General features: G+C 51.7%; 2 protein-coding genes across 2 annotated transcripts in view; one reads left to right on the top strand and one right to left on the bottom strand.

The window, feature by feature from the left end:
- The window catches only part of LOC122737067 (centromere protein P), a 194,273-nt gene that overhangs the window by 146,567 nt on the left and 29,631 nt on the right, over positions 1-18,075 (bottom strand). The window lies entirely within an intron of this gene.
- OGN (osteoglycin) lies at positions 1,991-17,591 on the top strand. Its single transcript, XM_043979487.1, has 7 exons — positions 1,991-2,341; positions 3,211-3,430; positions 7,447-7,528; positions 9,254-9,412; positions 13,147-13,349; positions 13,996-14,091; positions 16,303-17,591. The coding sequence occupies exons 2-7, from the start codon at positions 3,284-3,286 to the stop codon at positions 16,471-16,473; spliced, it is 858 nt and encodes a 285-aa protein (XP_043835422.1). The 5' UTR covers positions 1,991-2,341; positions 3,211-3,283; the 3' UTR covers positions 16,474-17,591.

Raw genomic sequence — 18,075 nt, 5'->3', positions numbered from 1 at the left:
CTGAGCCTCTAGTCTCCTTCTCCCCTCTGGTCAGAGGAAGGGTCCCACAACCCATGCCCCCCTCCTGCTCTGGTGGAATTAGTGCCAATGAATCGCAGTCATGACGAAAAGCCTAACTTCCTGTGTCCATGAACACTTTATCGCTTTTCCTCCCGCTTATTCCACTCCTCCTTGCTGGCCCATCCCCAGAAGCCCACCAACCTAAAGAGTCTGCTCTCTCTCCCCCCTTCAAAAAAAACCTACCTCTTGAAAAAGTGATCTGCACTCAGAGCCCTGCTCCAGATGCTCATCTCGCCTATCAGTCTACTCTCCCTAAAGCACCCGCCCCACCCTACACATATAGATCCCCCCCCCCCCGCCACATGTACACATACACATATACACACATGGGCATGCATAGAAAACACTAGCTCTGTGAGGCAGGGCCAGTCTCCCCTCCCTCTGTCCATGGCCCACTTTGCTCACAGTCAGGACGGGCGGGAAGCCAGACTTAGGGGCACTGCCCGGAGACCAGGCTCAGCCCTCCCAGCTGCTGCCGCTGCCTCTCAAGGTTCCTGCGTGACTGGGTCTCTCTCGGCTGTCCCAGGCATTCCCCCAGCTCTCCTTCGGACAAACTGCCCAGCACGCAGGGCTCCCTTCCTGCTGCGTTTCCTCTGTACCTTCTTTCCCACCGCTCTACCCTGAAGAATGCTGACCCTGCCCTCCTGGCTTCGTGTCCCTACAAATGGGGCAGGCATGCCACCCGCACTTCTACCCTTGATGCTGCTGAGAACGCCCCACAGAGAACCAGGGCCAGATCCCTGGGACCCTCCACAGGAGACCTCCTGCCACGCTGACATCTGGGCCATGCTTTGAGTGCAGCTACTACCCCAGCAGCCCCAAATAGGAGGGGGAGGGATGGGGGCCGAGGGGCTTCAGTGAAATACCCGGGGGACTGAGGAGAGGAGCAAGCAGGACTGTCCCGATTTCATTTACTCACTTGTGGCTGTGCTGCTGATGGCCAGGAGAGGGTGGGGGACATAGCCTGGCCCCCTCCTCACCCTGTATCCCTGGGGCTTCACACAGTGCCCGCCACCTACCTCCAGGCCCCTGCCGCCAAGGGGCCCCAAAAGCACCTCAAATGCCCAAAGCAAGATCAAGTGAGATTCTTTCTCCAGAACTCACCCCCTCTGTGCCTAACATGGGGACATTCTTTGACATTCCTCCTGCCCTCCTCTCTCCTCCACAAGCCATGAGCAGACCCCGTGCATGCACCCTCTCTCACCCTCTCCCAGAAAGACAGCGGTGACAGCCTCCTAGGTCACCCTCTTAACTGCAGTGTGGCTTCTGTCCTCCATTCAGCTGAAGACGAGCCCTGCAAAGCTGCCCAACCTCAGCCTTTTCTCACGCCTCACCTCCCGTGTGAGGAGCAGCCACATTCCTGGCCCAGCCATGCCCAAGGCAGGCAGGCATTCCTATCAGCCTCAACATTAAAGAAAGGCATGGTTTTTAACCCTCTGCCTGCTGACTTACACAACAAGCATGCCATTTTTCAAACCACAAACAGTGTTTCTGGAGCCCGTGAATGAAGCAAAGCCAAAGATACACTTTCTGATGATCCCTGAGCATAAAGAAAAAAAGATCCATAGTGTGAATCAACTCCTGCTAATGCTTTAGGAATGAAGCAAAGCCTGCTTCACCAGCAGACACACACGCGTGCACACACACATATACACACATACACCTATGCACACACATACACACACATCCATACATATGCCTCAGATGTCTATGGAGAGAGACAGAGACAGAGGAAAACAACATAAGGAAGCAATAGGAAACTCTCTAACGGATCCAACAAGCAAACCATTCCCACCGAGACTTTCTCAAATATGAACTCCTCTGGAGGTATATTAATAGAATACATATGTCTGACTTTGGCACTGGAGTTGATTCAGAAAGCAGATGGGGCGTCTCCTAGGGAAAGGGTCAGATGATTGAGTAGCTCAGCCATCTTAACGAACTCATATCCACTGACACCAACAATCCATCGCGCCTACAAAAGTGGAGAAGAAACCCGCTTACTGGGCAGGGGGAGCTCGAGTGACAGGCCCTTGGAGCCAGCCGCCTTCACCTCTTTTTAGGAATGTTCCGAGCACAGTTCTCGAGCACTCCGTTTCCCCCCACGACAGAAGGAATGTTGGCAGGCCCATCTCCCCCACCGAAAGGACTCTGAAAGCTGTCCGCCCCAGACCGGCCGAGATCCTGAAACAATCTGCAGCTTGCCCTGCTGCCTGCGCCCTCCCACTGCGGGCTCAGCTTCGCACACCAGCGTCTGCTGCAGAAAACCACAACCGGAACGGTAGGCTCTTTTTCATGCTATTCTAAAGACTGCATGTCGCTAGAAGGGTCCATTTAAACGGCTTTAACCACTTCATGAGCCACTTTTGAAGGAGCTTTTCATTAGCTGGAGAGTAAATACTCAAGGACTACTTTTTGAGCCTCGTCCCACTTCAGATCCATGCCATTAGGGACAAGGTGTGGCAGGAGCGGTCATTTAGGGGCTGTGGGCATTCTGAGCAGGGGCTTCCACGACAGCAAGCCTTTTGGCGGATCGTGAAGTGGCCCCACTCCCCATTTCCCTGCTGCTGACTTCTCCAAAGGGCCTCCTGAAGGATCCGCCCCCCTCCCATGCCTCCCTCAGCTGCCCGCTGTTTGAAAAAATGGGTTTCAGTGGAAGACCTGGTTCTGAAAGGTGGTCGGAGGTGGAGGAGGGAGGTAATTCATCTGAAATCCCTCCACAGCAAAGATGACAAATGCTAAGGATCTGTGGCTTTTAAAAATAAGCACAATGAATGTTTATCTTCAAAGCCTGCTCTCTTGGAAATGGGTCACGTTTATAGGAGCAATCCCGACGTCACATGGGGCGCTTATCTTTCTTTTGAGCTTTAAATATTTATGATAGAACTATGAGAAAATGTCCCATGTCAACATAACCCGACTGTGAACATGGTTTACTAAAACAACCACCGTGCTTTAGGACTTTTCATTGAGAGGAAAGGGAGCGCTGAACCCAAAGTACCCTTAGAATGCTCGCAGGCTTCCGCTGTTGGGATGCCCAATAACAAAGGGTGGGTTAAATTATTGCTGCTGCTTCCAGGCCCTTGCCAGTCCTTTGGGCTGTGGGGGCTGCCTGACGGCTGGGCTGGCTCTCTCTCTCTTTGCTCTTAGGCACCACGAGAGGGACCAGGAGCCCACCCTTGTCCTCAGTGCCTCCCACCTGAGCACCTTGGTCTGGACCATCATGAAGACCCTGCAGGCCGCCTTGTTCTGGCTTCTCTTGGTGTCCTGGATCCAGGCGGCCCCACCCACTCCACAGAACCCCAGAGCGGAGACTTTGGATGAAATATGGGATTCTGAGGAGCCCCGGCAGGCTGGGAAAACCACAAAGGTATTGTATTTGTAATTCTACGACAGGCACAAACTGCATGTGTTTGCCCTTGCCACCTTTGCGATGGCGCCCAAGAGGGACTATGCCATCCAGGTGACCACAAACCATGCGTCTTCATAACTGCCACAAAGCAGGTTTCCTGGAGCATTCTGATAAAGGGAGAATTGTCCGTGATCACCAGATTGGGCCGATGTGACCTAAGAGTCCTGGCGAGAGCAGCAGATGTCGCGTCACATCGTGGGCTCTCCATGTCCCTGGTTGGCACGGGGCACCTCCCCACAGGGTGCCCAGGGCTACGGCCCAGGCCAGCCAGGCTGGGGAAAGGGGAGGGCGATTCAAAGAGGGCCAGGAATATTTCTTTTGGGCGGATTTGCACATCACTCCAGATGAGATCACTGACATAATAAGGAACTATTAGCGGCTTCCTAAGCTGGGGCTGGGCATGGGGGCACAGCACAGACCTCCTGGTCCCTGGCTCCCACCAGAGATGAATACTGACCCAGGGAAAGAAAGCCAATGGTGGACTTCAGTCCCTGACCCCCACCCCCGGCCACACCGGAATTCTTGCAAAACAAGAACTCTGGTCCCATAACATGAGTGATACCGCTAACCAAAGTCTTGCCCACACATGCGGGGCAGCTCTGCCAGCTGAGCCAGCGAGTCCCCGCTATGTGGCTTCCGAGGCCACGTGGGAGATCCTGGACAGGGCAATGGGCCTTGCCATCATAATGCAGGGACGAGTTCAGGGAGAAGCCCTGTGTCTACACGGATTTAAAGAGAGGGAAGATAAAAGAGAGAATCCCTAAATGGGTAACTCTGTGGGGCTTCAGGGGAGCATCCAGTGCAAGCTCCCTGCTCACAAAGGTGAGGACTTAGGGCACAGGGAGGCTGTTGCAGGATCAGAGCAGAGAGAGCCCGCAGTAGTCATCTGGTCCCACTGTGCGCAGGCGGCATGGGAACCCTGACGCATGGACCTCCCCCTTCACGTGAACAATAGCCATGACGATGATAAACCATACTTTCAGGTCTGTAAGGCACTTTACATATATGATCTCATTTTCCCCTTGCAACAACCCTGTGAGGGAGGGATGCCCCATTTTATAGAGGAGGACACCAAGGCAGGGAAAGGCTCAGAGCCCTGTCCAGAAGCATGCGGCTCAGCAAGATCCCGCCGGACAGTGGCTTCACGCATGCCCCAGGTTCTCTCCTCTCCGGGCTAGACATTCCCCCTTCCTTCCACCTTATATGGGACAATCTCTGTCTTCACCTAGCTGCGACTTCTAATTTTCAATCTCTGCTAAAATGTGGCATCTAGACCTGAACACGGTACTCCAGAGGAGCCGGGGCCTAACCCAGCAAGGGAGAGGGGGTTGCTATCAGCTGCCTTGTCTAGACACCACACCCAAATACATTAATGCCACCTCCTTTGAGCTGATCATCTCACACTGACGCATCCCGAGCTTGCAGTCCACTAAGACCCCCAGAACATTTTCCCATCCAAGCGCATATCCAGCGTGCAGGGCTTCACATTTATTCCTTTTCTGGCAATGTTCTATTCCTGCCTCTGGCCTATGGGGCTTTTTGGATGCTTTAGTGAGCGCTTACAAACCTACTGACAGACTGGTGTGTCAGGTGATGAGCCTACCATCACTGTAAGCACACTTTCATCTGCGTGTCGGCAGAGAAAGTGATGTGACCAAATTAAAGCTCTCCAGAAACCTTAAAGAGCCACAGAAATGTGAGTTACTCTTACTGTGGCCTGGACGAGTGACACGTTCTATGTAGGCACCTACTGCGTGCTGGGCACACAGCATGCCAGGTATACAAAGACACAGATGAAGCTGCTCCTACCTCCAGGGAGCTTCCCTTCTGTTGGCCGAGACGACACGAATATAACTCTGAGCAAACCTCAGCGGGGGAGGGGGAAGGATTCTAAGAGGCGCAATCAGTCACGGGGCCAGCTGGTGCACGGGTGGGAGAGGGGGCATCAGCAAGGTGGCCAGTGGGTGGCACCAAGGAGGACCCTGAGGGGAACAACTTTGGATGTGGCCAGAGAGGGGTGAGGCCGGGCTGTGCACAGAGCAACCTGAATTTGACCCGAGAAAGGATGGGAAGCCACCGTCCAGTGGGGATCTTCCTGGAGTTTACAGGGCGGGGACAGACCTGTATTCTGGGGCTGGCACCTGGAGGGAGGGAGGACGGAGACTGATGGGGGCTGGGCAGCAGTCCAGGCGGGAGGGGCGAGGTCCCTGTCGTTTCCACAAGGCGGCCATGTTGGGCACTGCCGAGGCTGCTAAACTAAAGACGATGATGGAGGCTGGTGCTCGGGGGCCTTCCTTCCTGGAAAGGACAGAATAGAGCAGCTCACTGGCTAGCTGGCTTCTTCAGGGGCTCAGAGGCCATGGCTTAGAACTCTCTCTGATATTCAGTCATGTCTGACTCTCCACGACCCTGCGGTGCTGGGCATTGGGGTTTTCTTGGCAAAGAGACTGGAGTGCCTCGCCATTTCTTTCTCCAGTGAATTAAGGCAAATAGAAGTGAAGTGACTTGCCCAGGGTCACATCGCTAGTCAGTGTCTGAGGCTAGATTTGAACTCAGGTCCTCCTGATTCCAGGCCCAGTGTGCCATCCACTGGGCGACCCAGCTACAGTCAATGTTTATTGACTATTGACAAGCTAGCCCAAATGAAGGGCGCAGAGAGGTTGACCCTAAATGCCAAGGGTAAACTTTAAAACGCAGATGTGTGAGGTAACCCTCCTTGTCGCTGTCGTCAGAGATGAGAACAGATGGGCAAGGAGAAGGAATCTTGTCCATTGGGGTGTCCACCTAGGAGAGGTGGCACAAAAATACAGCAAGCCCAGGACAGAGCATAAGGGAGAAACTGAGGCCTGGCTTTGAAACACTGGCCGGTGGGGAGGCCCGTGGGGGCATGAGCAGAGTGGAGCAGGTAATGAGGGAGGAACTTCCAAGACCATGGAGAACCCACCCAAGGCCTTCATGGGCGGGCAGGACAGGCAATCCAGCCAGGCTGAGGCAGGAAGACCCCCGAGGATCCCATGGGATCCCTTTCTTTCCTACCCACTCCAGATCTCTCACTTCCCCACATGTTAACACCTTCCCTTCTCTGAGTGGGAGTCACATAGATCAATGCCCCTCTCCCCTCAGACCCCGGAAGGAGAGAGCCAGGGCCCTGAACCCAGGAGCCCTGCAAATAACAAGGCTTCCAGGCTCGGGCCCATGGACATTACCCCGAGAAGCTGGCCCTGGGGGGAGTCAACCTGGAAACTGCTCCTGGAGGTGTGCCAGCCACAGCGACCGAAGGCCCGGACAAGAGACCTCGGCCTGTCCGACGCCTCCGCGTGGGCAGTGAGAAAGAGAAGTCTGACCTTGGACACAGCTGCTGCCCCACTGGAGGGGGAGCCCCCAGGGCAGGGCCTGGCTCACTCTCAGCCTGGGTACACACCAGAAGTGCTCAATCCACGCTTTTGTCACTCATTCATGCATCATGAGGGAGGGCTCCCCTGGTAAGAGCCTGGCACCAGGAGAGGCAGGAAGGTCTCCTGCCCCTTGGGGGGCTGGCCCCTGGTCTGGCCCTGCCCCAGTCCGCCTACGAGGCCCCCACCCCCATGCCACCCCAGAGTTCAGGCTGTCAGACCCGGTTTGGTGGGAAGGGTAGAACCGAAGGTCTGTTTGGTTCCTACTCCCTAGCCACAGAGGGAGAGCCCGTCCCATCCTGGGAGGCCTCGAGCCCCCCAAATGGCTGAGCTCAGAGGGAGGCTGGGGGTTCTCCTTGCTTGGAATCCGGTGGCCTGACCCCAGAGATGGCCTCACAGGCAGGCTGCAGTCGCGTTATTCTAAAAGTAATTCCATCTCGTTATAACCCAGACGGGGCGTGGGCTCAGCCCCAAGTGGGGGCTCCCCAGACAACACCCCCCTCACAAAGGGCTTGACTAGGTTTGCTTCTTGTTTGTTTTTAGAAAGAAAGTAACTTCTGATCGCCTTTATCTTTCTAATAGAGAAAAGATATTGTGACAATTCTGCAAGACTTACAAAGAGATGAAAGCACAACAGAACAACCAGCAAAGAAAGAAGGTGGCGGTAAGGCTTCATCTGGGGCTTGTTGGCCTTTTGTAAACTGAGTTTCCAGAAGTGGCTGGCTGATGGGAACTTCAGGACGGAGTAACCAGAGCGGCCAACCCTGATCCTAGAAGCAAAATCCCTTTGTCTACACCTGAATAGGAACACGGGGGGGGGGGGGGGTGTTGGGTGGGAGAGGTTGGGGGGCAGCGAGGCCGTGCTGTGGATAGAGCCCTCACCCTCAAGTTGGGAGGACCCGAGTGCTGTTAAGGCTAAAGTTCTAGCTAAACTGTCTAAAATAGCCAATGAGTGGTCGCCAATCAATTAGAAGCTTTAGCAAGAGTTAGGCTTTTAGGCATTTATTAAGGAGAAGAAGAATTTGGTAAAGAGAGAAAGGCCTAGATTCCTGTCTATTAAAGGGAGAAAGCGTTTCTAGCTCCGCTCTCCAGAGTCCAAAGGAAAGAGTGTGAGCCCGAGCGCCAGTCTCTTCCTTCGTCCTCCCACTAGCCCTCGTCTGACGCCAAAGAAAAGACTCCAGGTCTTGCCCTCAAAGACCTTCGCTTCATGGGCGGAGCTCTTCTACAGTAAGTCTCCAGCAGGTGGCGTCATTCCAATCGTTACAGTTCAAATCTGACCTTACTAGCTGTGTGACCTTGGGCAAGTCACTTAACCCCAATTGCCTTAAACATCTGGAGCCACCTACAGTTGTCCTGATGTATATCTTTCTGGACCCAGATGACTGAGGAGGAGAGAATGAGGCAAGTCATGACATCCGTCATGGTCCTCTTTGAGAACAAAGGATGAAAAACAACAATACGCACGCACGAGGTCCCTCCTCCTAACACCCTCCTCAGGGTCTAAGTCAAGGGGCTAAGTCAGGGAAGAGAGGGCTTTAGCACAGGGCCTGCCGCAGAGGAGGGACTTTAAAATGCCTGTTGATTGACTGACTGACAGATAAAGACCAGAAAAGTAGACAAAGAGCTGCTCTGGCCACGGGGAAGCCCCCTCAGACACAGGTGGGCTTGTGTCCCGTGGCACCCCAAGCCGCTCTCTCAGAGTGACCGTGTCCTTCAGAGAAAGTGCAGATCTGCCCTGGTAGGGGGCCCTTCCTTGGCAGGAGTTCCCTGTACAAGGAAATTCCAGGGCTAGCCCAGGAACAAAAAGGAGAAGGCTGGAGACAAAGGAGGGGATGGTGACGTCTAAGTGGCCCCTAACCTAAGCTCAGGTGGGACAATGATGCGTCAAGCACACCCAGGCTGGCACTCCCAGTCTGAGCCAAGCTCAGCTTGGTGCGTGTGTGTACGCACAGGCGCACACCCAACACACGATAAGGCAGAGAGAAACAATGAACCGATCCCTGGGCACTGCCCATTGCCCTGATCAGAGTCTGCCGACGGAGCTGCTGCCCTCAGCTCCGACTCTGCTTTGACAAACAGTGACTTCAACCTGGCACTCACAGATGCTGCTTCTGTTGACTTTTTCCTGAGGTTAATGGCTCCTTTTAAAAGGCCTCCCCTCCCGAGCTAAGTTCTAATATTCTCTGGAGAGTTTAGCCCTCCATTTAGTCATTCAACAGGTGTGTGTATCTCATAAGGGACAAAGAAAGGGCAGTTTGAAAGCAGAAGCCAGAGTCAGGGAAGGGGGAGGACAGGGATGCTGACAAACAAAGTGAAGAAGGGCCCTAGGGGTGTGTCCCCAGGAAGCGCCCCCCTGCCCCCACTGCTCACCAGCCCTGTCTTCCCTTAGAAATGCCGACCTGCCTCCTGTGCGTCTGCCTCAGTGGCTCCGTGTACTGCGAGGAGACAGACATCGACGCCGTGCCCCCCTTGCCAAAGGAGACGTCCTACCTCTACGCCCGATTCAACAAGATCAAGAAGATCATGGCCAAAGACTTTGCAGACATTCGTAAGTCAAATTCAAATGCTCCCGGGGGGGCTCCTGGGGATGTAGTAGAACACTAAAAGAGGCCTCCGCAGGACACTGGATCCCGATGGCCGCTGCCTTGGTTTTTTAAAGGAGTGGGATCAATTTGACCTGCCTGTCACTTCATTGGACGGAAGCTCCTTCAGGACAGGGCAGTCTTGTTCCTCTTTGTGTCCCTCCCACACGTAGGATGGTGCCTGGCACACAGTAGGCCTTAATAAAGGTTTGTTGATGGACTGTGCTAGAAGATGTGATGAAAGGGATGGTCCCCGAGAAACCCGGAAAGACCCGTGTAAAGTGATGCAGAGTAAAGTGGGCAGAACCCAGAGAACAATGTGTCCAACACTAATAACAACAACATAAGGAAAAACATCTAAAAGACTGGCTCATCACATGCACCTCCACCACCCACTGAGGAGGGCCCACCTTCTGACAAACTGGCCCAGACTCAGGGCTCAGGCCTCGATACACATGCATGTCCACGTCTGTGTATGTTGGTGACGCGGTCAGCGTAGACGCTTGTTTGGCTTGACCACGTGCATCTATTACGAGGGCATCGTTTCTCCTTTCTTTGTCCCCCAGCAGGGAGGGAGGGAAGGGGAGCAGAAGGGAAAGAAGGTTTAGGGTTTTTGTTTTATTTGGGGCGGAGCAATGAGGGTTAAGTGACTTGCCCAGGGTCACACAGCTAGTAAGTGACTGGTGCTCTATCTACTGCGCCACCTAGCTGCCCCCAAGAAAAGGTTTAAATGAAAAAAGTTAAATCTTAAAAATTCTACATACCATTTGAAACCCTGTGGCCTATCTGTGCCACCCTCTGAACTCCCTTCTGTTCTTCTGTGTGCATTTTTAAAAGGGTTACCCTGGTCTTCCCTCTGCCATCACTACTGCTAGCCCTCCTTTTCTCTTCCATCCCACCCTCACCAATTAAGTGAGAGAAAGCAAAGAAACAGCAAAACAAGATAAAACAAGGCCCTCTCAGGAAGGAAGGGGCACGTGCTTCATCAGGGCACTCACTGCGGCCATCCACCTTGAGACTTTCAAGGGTGCTTGACTGTCTATATCTGCACGCCATAGAGTTGCACAATCGTAACTCGTTATAATTGTACAAATAGTGTGTCTACACACACACACACACACACACACACACACATAACCCCGTGTGTACATACTGTTGTACTCACACGCCCACTTCCCTCCAGGTCAGACCCCGCATTTCTCTGGAGCGGCCAATGGGGCACGAACTTTCCGCTCTATTCATACACCATATGCCATTCACCAGGCCCCAGCTGGCTGAGGCAATCAGCGACAGCCATATAGATCCTCCTTTTCTCTCGCTTCTTCCCCTTGAATTCTCCCTTCAGGCCCTGGGAGTTTTCCCTTATTCTATCTTAACCCAATCCCTGGCACCTGTCCCCCTTGGCTTCCCCACCGACTTTGATGAGTTTCTTTAGCAAACCCTGCCTATGTCCAACCCTCCTTTGCCCATTTCAACTACATGTGGGGGCACCTGCTGCCCCATCTCCTCTTCCTCCAGCTTGGCATTTTCTTCCTTTCACATAACCCAGTTATGAGGAACACCAACTTCTACACCCTTCTTCCTCCTTCCTATGCTGGGTACTCCTTTTATGCCCCTTCTCTTTCCTCTATTCAAATCCTCAGAACCAAACCAGTTCATGCCCAGAACCTCTGTTCTTACTGAACTCCCCCAATGCCCTTTGAAGACCTCTAGGTTCAGGGGGACCACTTGGGTCTTCTCTTTTCAAAGTTAAACCTTCCCTGTCCTTCACCTGTGCCCCGAGTGACAGACCTGCCCCTCCCCCCTTCAAACAGCGACTCCAGGTGAGCAAGAGAGAACCAGGATGTGGCCCTTCTTCCTCACTGGTACTTGGACTGCTTCTCATTGTGTAGGTGTGCAAGAAAGGGCCAGACTCATGACTGAGCATGTGAGTGCTTTCCTCCTGTTGAGGTGTGTACCCCAACCCCAGGGGAGGTATCAAATACCCAGCAGCAGGTGGCCGCTGAGTACAAACATGTGGCTTTCTAAGGTGATATGCTGACGTATGGTTTAGTGGCCTCCACTCCTTTTGGAGTTTGATACCACTACTAAAGAGGACCACTGAAATCCCCAAGGGAGGTGGCACTAACGGGGGGAAGGGGGGTGGGAAGAGGGGGATATTTAACTTTCTATTAAACCAAATTTTTTCTCCTTTCAAGAGGGGGTCTCATGAATTATAGTAAAGCTGAAAACGACATAGATAGGAGTCGGGGCTTGGGAGAAAGGGAAGAAGAGTTCTTTTGAGTCCTTAAGGGATTACGTATAAGCACTTTTCATTCTAGGTGGGGTCTAGGTGAGATCTTAAAAAATCTTTCCTGTTTTAAGTTCCTCTTCCTTTGGTTTCTCTCAGTAATTTTACATATGGTGACTAATTTAAAAGGGCATCTCTCTATACTTTTTACCCTTTCAAAGAGATCATATTTTAATGATGTGGCCTCTACTCAGACTAACGTGTTACTTTAATTTTTATTTGAGGATTACATAATCTTTGCCTGACATCTATGTTAGATATGTATTTCTTGTTTTGGGGATTTTTTTTGCAGGGCAATGAGGGTTAAGTGACTTGCCCAGAGTTACACAGCTAGTAAGTGTGAAGTGTCTGAGGTTGGATTTGAACTCAGGTCCTCCTGAATCCAGGGCCGGTGCTTTATCCACTGTGCCACCTAGCTGCCCCCGAGATTACATAATCTTTGAGGGTTAACCTGACTTTGTTAGGGACACATGATCTGATAGCTAAAGGGAATAAGCCATAGTAATAAAACTATACGTGGTAAAAACCAGACCAAACCAAACCAAACCTGGGGGCTCCCAGAAGTGCCTGCAGTGCTGCTGCTGCATTCATCGGGGGATACTGCTCTCCATATTCCTGGGAGCCTCCTGGGCTGCCCTGGCCAGAGCCAGCTGTCCACTCAACCTCTTCCTGGTGCTCACCCCGCTTCCTGCTCCGCTCATCAGCGGAGCCACATCCCAGTGAAGACTTCATCAGCTCTTGTTCAGATTATCCCAACAGCCTCCAGCCCAGACATCCCACCCTCAGGATTTCCTTCTCCCACACTCCAAATACAGTCTAGTCCTGTCACACCCCTCTTTCCTTCCTTGCCAATGTTTAAAGCCCTCGGCAATCTGGCTTCAGTCAGACCCTGCAGTGAGACTGTGGATTCATTTGGATCCCCGATGGGGTCACTGGCTAGTTCCCCTCTCCCGGTAGTCGATCCCCGGGCTGGAATGAGGTTCTTCCTGATTCCAACATCACAGAATCTCTCTCACTTCACGGGTCAGCTTTGAGGCAGTGGACTGAAAAGCAAAGGGATTTCTCCCTCCTTGAATTCCCCTAGAACAGGCTGAGGATCCTCTCTTTTCCTGTCAATCCTTCTTGGCCTCAGACGTCTGCTGCTCCAGTCCCTCGTCTCCCCAGGGCCTGGGCCACGAGCACAAATGGTGACCTATCAGAACCCTGTGGTTCATTTTTGGTGATGTAGTTTCCACATGAAGGGAGCACCAGGCTGAGCCACAGAAAGTGACAAAGAACTAACTGGCGCTTGATTCATCTGATTGGCTCCACCTTGTTTCATCAGCTGCAAAATGCGGCGTCTGGACGAGGCTGGTCCGGGAGGTGAAAGAAAACGTGACCTTTGTCTGTTTTGCTGTTCTTTCTCCCAAGCTAACTTAAGAAGACTCGATTTCACTGGAAACCTGATAGAAGACATAGAGGATGGGGCCTTCTCCAGGCTCTCGCTACTGGAGGAACTCACGCTGGCAGAGAACCGGTTGCTAAAGCTGCCAGCTCTGCCTGCCAAACTGACCCTGTTTAACGCGAGACACAATAAGCTCAAAAGCAAAGGCATCAAAGCAAACACTTTCAAGGTAAGAATAGTTACAAAAATGATTTTAACCAAAAAGGGGAAGCCCTGGGAACGAGGAAATACCATGAAGGGTGGACTGGCCACAGCTCCCTTACCCCAGTATCAGCTTCACTCTAATTGCCAGTGCAAAGGCCTTGGGTCTACCTTGAAACGAGGCCTCTCTACACTTGTTCTCTGCCCATCTCCTCTATCCCCCTCAGCAGCACAGCTGCTACTGCTGAAGCCCAGGTGGGTCCCACACCACCACTCCTCTCACTCCTCTGGTGGCTCCTTAGGGTCTCCAAGATAGATCCCAAATTTCTCTGCAGAGCCAAGGACACTGAAAGCCCTTTCCAGTGTGGTTTCAGCCCCCCTTTGCGGGCTGACCACACAAGACTCTGAGAAAGGCCAACTGCCTCCCAGCTCTTCCACATGCCAGTGTCTCTTGCCCACATGCCTTTGCCCAGGCTGTCCCCCCAATCCCCAGTTCCCTTCTAAAGAGTATGGGCTAGGTGCCACGTCCTTCAGATCCCACCCCACCTGAGACTGAACCATGACCAAGAGGAAGGAGCTCCTTTCCCCTCTCCCTCAGCTGGGGCTCAGCTGCCCCCTGACCCAGACATCTCAGGGAACTGAACACAGAAGGGCCTTCTCCCTCCTTCCCACAGAAGCTGAATAATCTATCCTTCCTCTATCTGGACCACAATGAGCTGGAGTCTGTGCCGCCTCATTTGCCGGAGAGCCTCAGAATCCTTCACCTTCAGGTACGACCATGGTCTGGCACCTCTCCTTAGATCCAATTCAAGGTGATGCTGGTGGGAATCGTGTAATTCTTTGAATATGAATCCCCAGCAACCCCCACATTGCCTGACCCTGCCTAGGGTCTCGATGAATGCTGTTGGCTCAGGGCTCATCAATGCACTAACCAGAGTTCTCAAGTCCTCCCAACTTGTTGGTTTTCTCCAACACTTTTTGTCTCTTTGTGTGAATCGCATCAGCTCTGCCCCTCCACTTGGCATCAGCTCATAGGGTCTTTTTGGCTTCCTCTGAAACTATGCACGTCATCGTTTCTTTTTTTTTTCTTTTCTTCTTTTTTTTTTTTTTTTTGGCAAGGCAATGAGGGGTCAAGTGACTTGCCCAGGGTCACACAGCTAGTAAGTGTCAAGTGTCTGAGGCTGGATTTGAACTCAGGTCCTCCTGAATCCAGAGTGGTGCTTTATCCACTATGTCCCCTAGCTGCCCCCCCCATTCTACTTTTAAGGCAATAAAAAGGTAAAAAAACTGGCTTTAAAAATTAACAAAATGGGGCACTAGTATCCCTCATACTTCCTCTCCTCTGAAATCTCTCTCAGAAAATGGGAGGTGAGGCGTCTCAGCAGCTAGAGGGCTAGTCCTGGAGTCAGAGCGAGCTGAGGTCAGTCAGCCTCAGACACCTACTGGCTACGTGAACTGGAGCAAGTCACTTAACCACCATTTGCCTCAGTTTCCTCAACTGGAAAATGGTAATAACAGGGAATAGCTATTAGCTGGCTAACCACAGCATCTACCCCAGGGTGGTTGGGCAGATCAAATTAGATTGTATTTGTAAAATGCTTAGCACAGCACCTGGAGCAAAGTGGGTAGGTCCTACATGAATGCCAGCTCCTCTTATCATTATCAATAACAACCAGAAATGGTAACTACGCTCAAGAGAGAGTCTAGTCAATCACCTTCCCCAAGGCCTTGAGGGGAGAGAAGTCTCCTTCCAAGGGGTGGGTTCCATGGTTTCCAGCTCCACGCAAGTAATGGAACTCCACTTCCCTCTGTAATCTCCAGACTCCTGGGCCTGAGGGCTTTGGGGCCACTTTCCCCAGGGCCTCCTACTCAGACTGCTTACACAAACATCTTCCCCAAAGCCACGACTTCTCTCTCACATGTGGTGCCGCCATCTTTGTGGTCAACCAGAATCTCAACTTCACGGCCTGCCACTCTTTGGCTCTGCCCTCTCTCTGGTCCTCAACACCCACCCAGCCTCAGTCAGACCCACCGAGACCCCAGAGGGCCTTCTCCCACTGTCCATCACTTTTGCCCCACCCTCGTCAAGGCTCTCATTTCCTCTCACTTGAACTACTGAGGTAGCTTTTGATACTGTCTCCACAGCCCTAAAAATGAGTCTTACCCCACTGACCTCACAGGCCAAACTTGAAGAGCTCTGAAAGGCCAACTGAACAAAGCCCCACTGCCTCGCTTCCTTTTCAAAGTCTGTGTCCAAGCTGCTTGTCCAGACTTAGCACGTCTCGCACCATAGACTCCAGCCTTCTCAGACTGCTTGCCACATTCCTAACACGACCTGTCCGGCCCACTCCAGCCCCTGACACTGCCATGCCTAGAATACCCCTTCCTGGACGGTGCCCATTGAAATTCCACCCACCTACCACTGTACAAGGCATTTTAAAAGGCCTTGAATTCAGCCAGGGACTCAATGTGCTGTTGTTGAGTCATTCCGGTCATGTCTGACTCTCCGTGACACCATGTGGGTTTTCTTGGCAAAGACACTGAAGCAGTCTGCCACTTCCTTCTCCTTCTCATTTTACAGAAGAGGAAACTGGGGCAAACTGGTTTAAATGCCTTGCCCAAGGTCGCAGAGTAAGTGTCTGAGGCCAGATTTGAACTCGGGTCCTGCTGACTCCCGGCCCAGAGCTCTATCCACTGAACCACCCAGCTCTCCACCCCCACCCCAATCCTACCTTGTAGAGGAAACTTTCCCCATTGTTGTTGTTTGTTGTTTAGTCCTTTCAGGTATAACTGAGTCTTCCTACCCCACTTGCTGTTCCCCCAGGCCCGCAGCTCTATCCGCTGCGGCACCAACCTTGCCCTTGATGTGAAAACATGTTATATTTAGAAAAGAACACCTGAGGGAAACAGTTTTAGACAGACTCGGTAGGGGTCAGGAGTGATCGACTTTAGATTTCTAACCAATCTCTTTTGTGTTACAGTTTAACAACATAGCTGACATCACGGACGACACATTCTGCAAATCCAATGACACACGCTACATTCGGAGCCGTGTCGACGAGATAAGGATGGAAGGCAATCCGATCCTCTTGGGAAAGCATCCCAACAGCTTTATCTGCTTAAAGAGATTACCCACTGGAACATACTATTAACCAAAGCTCATGTAGCTGCACACATACCCCAAAAGGGGAAGACAGACATCTGTCCTACCCCTCATTTAAAGGGTCCTATAGTCTAGTTTAATTCTATTTTTGTATACCCCTTGGCAGCTTTCAGGCACTTAACCTTTTGTTGTCTTGTTTTAAACTAGAATATTTAGAAAACTTTGCATCTACCTTACATTTTGAGTTCAAAATGTAACATGATGTGAATAATTGAGACTAGTCAATATAAATATCACCACATAACCCATTTGGTTCACGGAAAGGTGTCGGGCACACTGTAACGGTGTCTTTGTATCCACATCGAGGCACCTTCTCCTCATTGCTATGAATATTTGAGTGTGCATATACATGCAGGACCTTCTCTCTGATGTCCTTCTTTCTTTTTCTTGTGTGAGGCCATAATGCATCTCTGCTGCAGTGATGCCGCCCGGCCCTTACCCCTGGCTCAAAGTGAAATACTTTCAGGCACCCACAGTTTCTGCAAGCTGGACTAACATCAGTGAGGCAGAGTCATCATTACTGTTTTATGCCATGAAATATGGCAGAGTCTGCTGCGAGACACATGTTCATCACAAACTTTTCTACTGGAGTATCCCATGTCCCAGTAAAATGTAACATTCACGGTAATTGGCTCTATTTGTGGGGGTGTGGTCGAGATGATTTCTTTGGCAGCATTCCCAGAACACTCCTCCATTTTCAGGGGGCCTGCTCCCTATGACTCTGCGGTAATTAACTTGAAATTATCACCACCTTCATTTTACAGGTGAGGACACCGAGGCTCACCCAAGGCTTAGATGACTAAGGCAAAGTTAGATTTGAGAAACAAACTCTGGTCTTTCTGATCCTGGTCCAGCCCTCTTTCTACAGCCCAGGAGAATGCTTTCTACTGAGGGGAACATACATGTGTGCTAGCTAAGCCTGTGTTCCATAGGTAGATCCAAGGAATAGGTCAGCCCCCACATGCCAAATCATGTAATACCATGGCAGCCCCAAGACCTCAATTCTGTGGGCATTCCTTGCACAGTTAGAAATGACAACTCCTACCTTTCCCTCTTGTCATCTTAACCTGTAAGATTCTTTTCCACATCCTTGAATAAACCCTCCATCTACGGCCCACACAACAGACTGGGGATGTTGTCTTATTTCAGGACGACAGGATTCTGCACCAGGCCCAGCCCACCATGATGTCACGGTGTGTACACAACTCACCACTGGTCTCTTGCTGTAGCCCAGCTATGCGATGTGTTTACTTCCACTGACATGTGGGTCGCCCACAATTATTCTCCTGAAATCACAGTACTATGGTTGGTAGACAGACAGCATCCCCAAGACAGCAGCAGAATTGAAAGGGTCAGCATTTGCAGCTTAGGAATATTGAAAGCTTCTTGTCATTTCCCAAATGTGATCGGGTCCACTCTCTTCTTTCTATTCAAGTTTAGACCAGTTCACTACCCATCTTCATCGTTCCTCCCTGACACTGGTCGTCCATTGGCACAGAATCGCCTAGGCAAAGCACGTTTATCATCTTCAATTTCCCTGGGTAGATGCATAAACGAATCTCTTTGGCGGGACTGTGGATCTGACTGGGCA

Source organism: Dromiciops gliroides, chromosome 1, assembly GCF_019393635.1.
Source record: "Dromiciops gliroides isolate mDroGli1 chromosome 1, mDroGli1.pri, whole genome shotgun sequence".
Taxonomy (NCBI): domain Eukaryota; kingdom Metazoa; phylum Chordata; class Mammalia; order Microbiotheria; family Microbiotheriidae; genus Dromiciops; species Dromiciops gliroides.
This window is presented reverse-complemented; position numbering and strand designations above follow the sequence as displayed.